The sequence below is a fragment of the Merops nubicus genome, unplaced genomic scaffold, assembly GCF_000691845.1.
Source record: "Merops nubicus isolate BGI_N331 unplaced genomic scaffold, ASM69184v1 scaffold24314, whole genome shotgun sequence".
NCBI lineage: Eukaryota > Metazoa > Chordata > Aves > Coraciiformes > Meropidae > Merops > Merops nubicus.
In genome coordinates this window covers 59-4,624 of record NW_008606578.1, presented here as the reverse complement: position 1 = coordinate 4,624, position 4,566 = coordinate 59, and the positions used below count along the sequence as shown (strand labels likewise).

The 4,566-nt window shown below is 59.3% G+C and overlaps 1 protein-coding gene across 1 annotated transcript; it reads left to right on the top strand.

Moving 5' to 3' along the window:
• Positions 1 to 6: 6 nt before the first annotated feature.
• NCF1 (neutrophil cytosolic factor 1) lies at positions 7 to 4,183 on the top strand (the record flags this gene model as incomplete). The annotated part of the gene is made up of 7 exons (XM_008939702.1): positions 7 to 56; positions 493 to 573; positions 894 to 969; positions 2,703 to 2,868; positions 2,980 to 3,035; positions 3,509 to 3,631; positions 4,076 to 4,183. Coding segments are annotated over exons 2-7 (604 nt in total), but the record flags the coding sequence as incomplete, so codon positions are not given.
• Positions 4,184 to 4,566: the final 383 nt, after the last annotated feature.

Sequence of the window (4,566 nt, the reverse complement as noted above, 5' to 3'; positions counted from 1 at the left end):
TCCGCCACATCGAGCTGCTGGGCTACGAGAAGAGGTTTTTCCCCAGCCAGCACTACGTGAGTATGCCCCGACCTCCCCACGGGCTGGGTACAGCGAGGGCTGGGTGGGGAGAAAAGGCCGGGCAGCACATGGCTTTAGCCCAAGAGCCTTGGTTGGGAGCGTCACGGCTGGTGGGGTGAGTGCTGGAGGTGGCCAGAGGTAAAATGTCCCAGATTTTGGCCACCTCCTTTGCAAGACGTTGGCTACTGTGCAGGTTTAGGAAGAGTTTTTCCTCCTCTAATTCCCACCTGTCTGCATCTTTCTGTCTCCTCTCCATCCCTGCCGAGCTTCCCAGTGCCCGGTGCATGCTCACTGCCCAGGCAGAGCTGCTCACATTGGGGGGGTGGAAGGAAAACACGTACTTTATCCGAAACTGAAACATCCACGGGGCTCCCTGAGGGCTTTGGGGTCCCAGGTGCCCGCAGAGCTGCAGCTCCTCTGCTGTGCCCTCAGGTCTACATGTTCCTGGTGAAATGGAACGACCTCTCTGAGAAGCTCATCTACCGCCGCTTTACCGAGATATACGAGTTCCACGTGAGTCACCCCAGGGTGGGCCACGGGGCAGGGGGTGCTTTCAACCTAAAAGGGGGGGATTTAGGCTAGAGAGAAGGAAGAAATGTTTGATGCTGAGGGTGTTGAGCCCCTGGCCCAGGATGCCCAGAGAGGTGGTCGCTGCCCCATCCCTGGAACCATTCCAGGGGAGGTTGGGTGGGGCTCTGAGCAACCTGCTCTAGTTGTAGATGTCCCTGCTCCCTGCAGGGGGGTTGGACTGGATGGCCTTGAAAGGGCCCTTCCCACCCAAAACAGTCCATGTTTCTGTGATCCTCATGGCTGTGCCTTGCTCTGCTCCACAGAAAGCACTGAAGGAGATGTTCCCCATCGAATCTGGGGACATCAACGTGGAGAAACGGATCATCCCACACTTGCCAGGTGAGGGGCAGGTGCCAGGGCTGGGGGGTGAAATGGCAGTGGCAGCCAGCTGGGAAATCCCCTGGCAGGCTGGGCAGTGCCAGCTGCCTCCTGTGCAGATGCCTGCTGCCAGTTATGTTCCAGCCCACTGGGTTCAAAACCAAAACCCCAGAAAGGTCAGAGCAGCAGCAGGGCTTTCTCCCAACACTCCCTCCTTCCTCCTCAAAGCCTGGGCACACCAGAGACACGTCCTGCAGCATTGGCTGTGACCCCTGGCTGGTCTGGCTTTGGAGAACCTGAGCTGAGCCAAGCCAAGCCCTCCTTCAGTGACACCACCAGTAGGATTGGTTTGGGTGCCCTTATGGCAACACAGCTATTTAGTAAGAGGAAGTGATGCAACGTGTCTTCAATGCCAGGGAATGAATTCCCGATTCAAAGAGCTGACAGTTTGTCCCCGGGCAAGGTGCAGTTCAGCAAAATTCCCCCTTTTGTTTGATTTCCTGCTTCAAAGGAGGGGAGAGGGAGCTTGAGGAACAGCTGCGGGTTGTGGTGGGTGCTACTGGGGGAGGGACAACCCAGCACCGTGCAGCAGTGTGGGTGCCACGCCTGGGGGGCTGCCCCAGAGCCAGACTGGCACTGCTGTGCTGGGACCCTTCCCATGCCCTGCCACCACCACGCTGGGGCTGCTCAGAGTGTCCTGGTCCCTTCTGGGGAACTGAAAGCACTGGGGAGGAGGCAGGCACCAGGCTGCTGCAGGGTGCCACTGGTCACACGTGCACCCCAACGTGGGGAGCAGCTCTGCTTGGGCTGGGGCTGTCTTCTGCTGGCTGTGTGCCCCAGAGAGAAGGATAAGGCCATGAGCATTAAACAGGGCAGGCCTTTCCACCTCATCCCTAAGGGTGCAGGGAGGATAGGATGTGATTCACAACAGGAGGGACAAAGAGATCGATGTAGTCACTCATAGCATATGATGTAGCAAAGAAAGGAGTGAGCCGAGTTAGAAACCAAGCCACTGGAGCAGGAATAAACCAGGTCATCAGTCCAATCCCAACCATATAGTGCTTGCCAAGGAAAAGCATAATTACATACAAAATCCTCTTTCTGTCCTGGTCTTGATCTTGTCCCACCATCACAGGGAACTCTGCTTGCCATGGTCAGAGAAATCTTCCAGTAACAGGAAACCCCTCCTAGTGCATCCTCTACAGAGGCAAACTTCCCCCTCCCTGCCAGCAGGGCCAGCTTTTACACTATTAACTCTAGAGGTGGGACACCTGGTATTTATTAATTTCTAATTGGTTTTCACCCAAGGTTGGTCAGGCCTTGAGAGAAATCTGAGAGGAAGGTCTCTCCTGCCTGATCATGGGCATCATCCCTATGTCAACCTTGATGCACAGCTGGGGTTTAGACCCCAGCCCTTTCAAGCTGCCAGGGGCATTTTGGAGCCCTGGGCTCCAGGGTGGCTGCAGCAGGACTCAGGCTGTGGCCAGAGGGACGTGCACATCTCCCCTGAGCCCAGGGTGGTCCCCAGGGCCCCTCCTTGTGCCCCTTGCAGCCGCTGGAGCTGGGATTGGTCTGAGGACATGGGAGTCGTCCTCTAACTGACACGGGGCCAAACAGGCTGTTGTCTGGGCACCCTGGGGCCAAACCCACTTGTCTTCAGGGGAAAACTCATGGCTTGGAGCAGCCTATTAGGGACGGTTGCACAACCAGGGGTGTCCCAGCTGCTGTCCCTGAGCCCTTCCCCCTCTCCCCAGCCCCGAAGTGGTTCGATGGGCAGCGCTCCACCGAGAGCAGGCAGGGCACGCTGGCCGAGTACTGCTACGCCCTGGTCAACCTGCCCCACAAGATCTCCAGGTGCCTGCACGTGGTCGACTTCTTCAAGGTCCGGCACGACGACATGAACCCTGTCACAGACAGCCAGTGAGTGCAGCTGCCTGCAGCCTGGGGGAGCTGCTGCAGCCCCGGGGAGGGCAGCGCTGCCGGCAGCGAGGGGCGGGTGCGCTCCAGCTGCCTGTGCTCTCACCTCTCTAGGATCAAGAAGCCCGAGGTCTTCATCCTGCCGAAGGATGCCAAGAAAACCCTCACTGGTAAGAGCCCTCTGAGGGGTGCAGGGAGAGGGGCAGCCACCCCCTGGCAGATGCCCTGACCGAGGGCATGGTCTCTGTGCCAGAGCTGCAGCTGGGAGGAAACCACAGCCTTAGGGGAGTGGGCAATGAGTGTGTGTCCTGGCATCCAGCTGGTTTGGGACAAGAGGAGGCTTGGGGGGACACTTTGGGCTGTCCCGGGGCTGCTTTTGACCTCCTTGAAGCTGAGTATTTCTGCGCTGGGGTCTGGGAACCCCTCTCACTTCTCCCACACAGACATCACGGGCCCCATCGTCCTGCAGAAACCACAGCCTTAGGGGAGTGGGCAATGAGTGTGTGTCCTGGCATCCAGCTGGTTTGGGACAAGAGGAGGCTTGGGGGGACACTTTGGGCTGTCCCGGGGCTGCTTTTGACCTCCTTGAAGCTGAGTATTTCTGCGCTGGGGTCTGGGAACCCCTCTCACTTCTCCCACACAGACATCACGGGCCCCATCGTCCTGCAGACGTACCGAGCCATCGCTGACTACGAGAAGAGCTCCACGTCTGAGATGGCTCTGAGGGCTGGGGACATGGTGGACGTCGTGGAGAAGAGCGAGAGCGGTACGTGCCCTCCCCTCCAGAGAGCCCCCGGGGCCAGCTCCCCCCGGCCACGCCTCCAGCAGGGACAGGGACTGCCCGCCCAGCCTGAGCCGGTCACACCCGTGGGTGGGCTAAAGGGGGGCGGTTCTGTCAGTCTGTTGGTGGAGAGGAGAGCCTCAGGGCCAGTAACCCAGCCAACAAACCCCTCGGTGCTTCCTGCCCCCGGGGGATGTGTTTCACATTCACATGGGTTGGTTTTGGACAGGGGGGCTGTGGGGCAAGCCTAGAAAACCTCCTCACATGCCTCTGAGATCTCCTGCCCAGGGGAAGCAGAGCTGGCCAAGCTCCCTGGTTGCACCCCATCCCTTCCACCCAGGCCACACGGGTCCTGCTCCAGCCCCGGGCAGGACAGAGCCAGCCCTGCTGCACCCACGGTGGGCACAGCACCCTCTGCTCTCCTCACAGGTTGGTGGTTCTGCCAGCTGAAGAACAGACGGGGCTGGGTGCCAGCTGCCTACCTGGAGCCCATGGATGGTCCCGACGAGTCTGAGGAGCAGGAGCCCAACTATGCAGGTCCCAGGCTGGGGGAAGGAGGGTGTGGAGCAGAGCACTGCCTGCTGCAGCTCCCTGCTGGGACAGGGCAGGGCCCCAGCCGAGCAGTCCACGCTGAGCAGGACCTCTGGGCATGGGGTTGCTGTAGGAGCTGCCAGGAAGGATAAATCTCATGGCTCACTGCTTCAGTGTCAAGCTCAGGAGCTTCCCATGACCTGCAGCTCAGCGTTCGGTGCTTGTTTTGGCTGATCACAGGTGCACAACTTCATGCAGTGGCTCTCCTGAGCTAGCTGGGTGAATGCTGAGGTGCAGCATCTGAACCAAAGCTCAGGCTTTCCCTGCTGCTTGGCTGCCACACTCTCCTTATCAGGTTCCATCTAGAGGGACCTAGGCAAGCTTGAGAA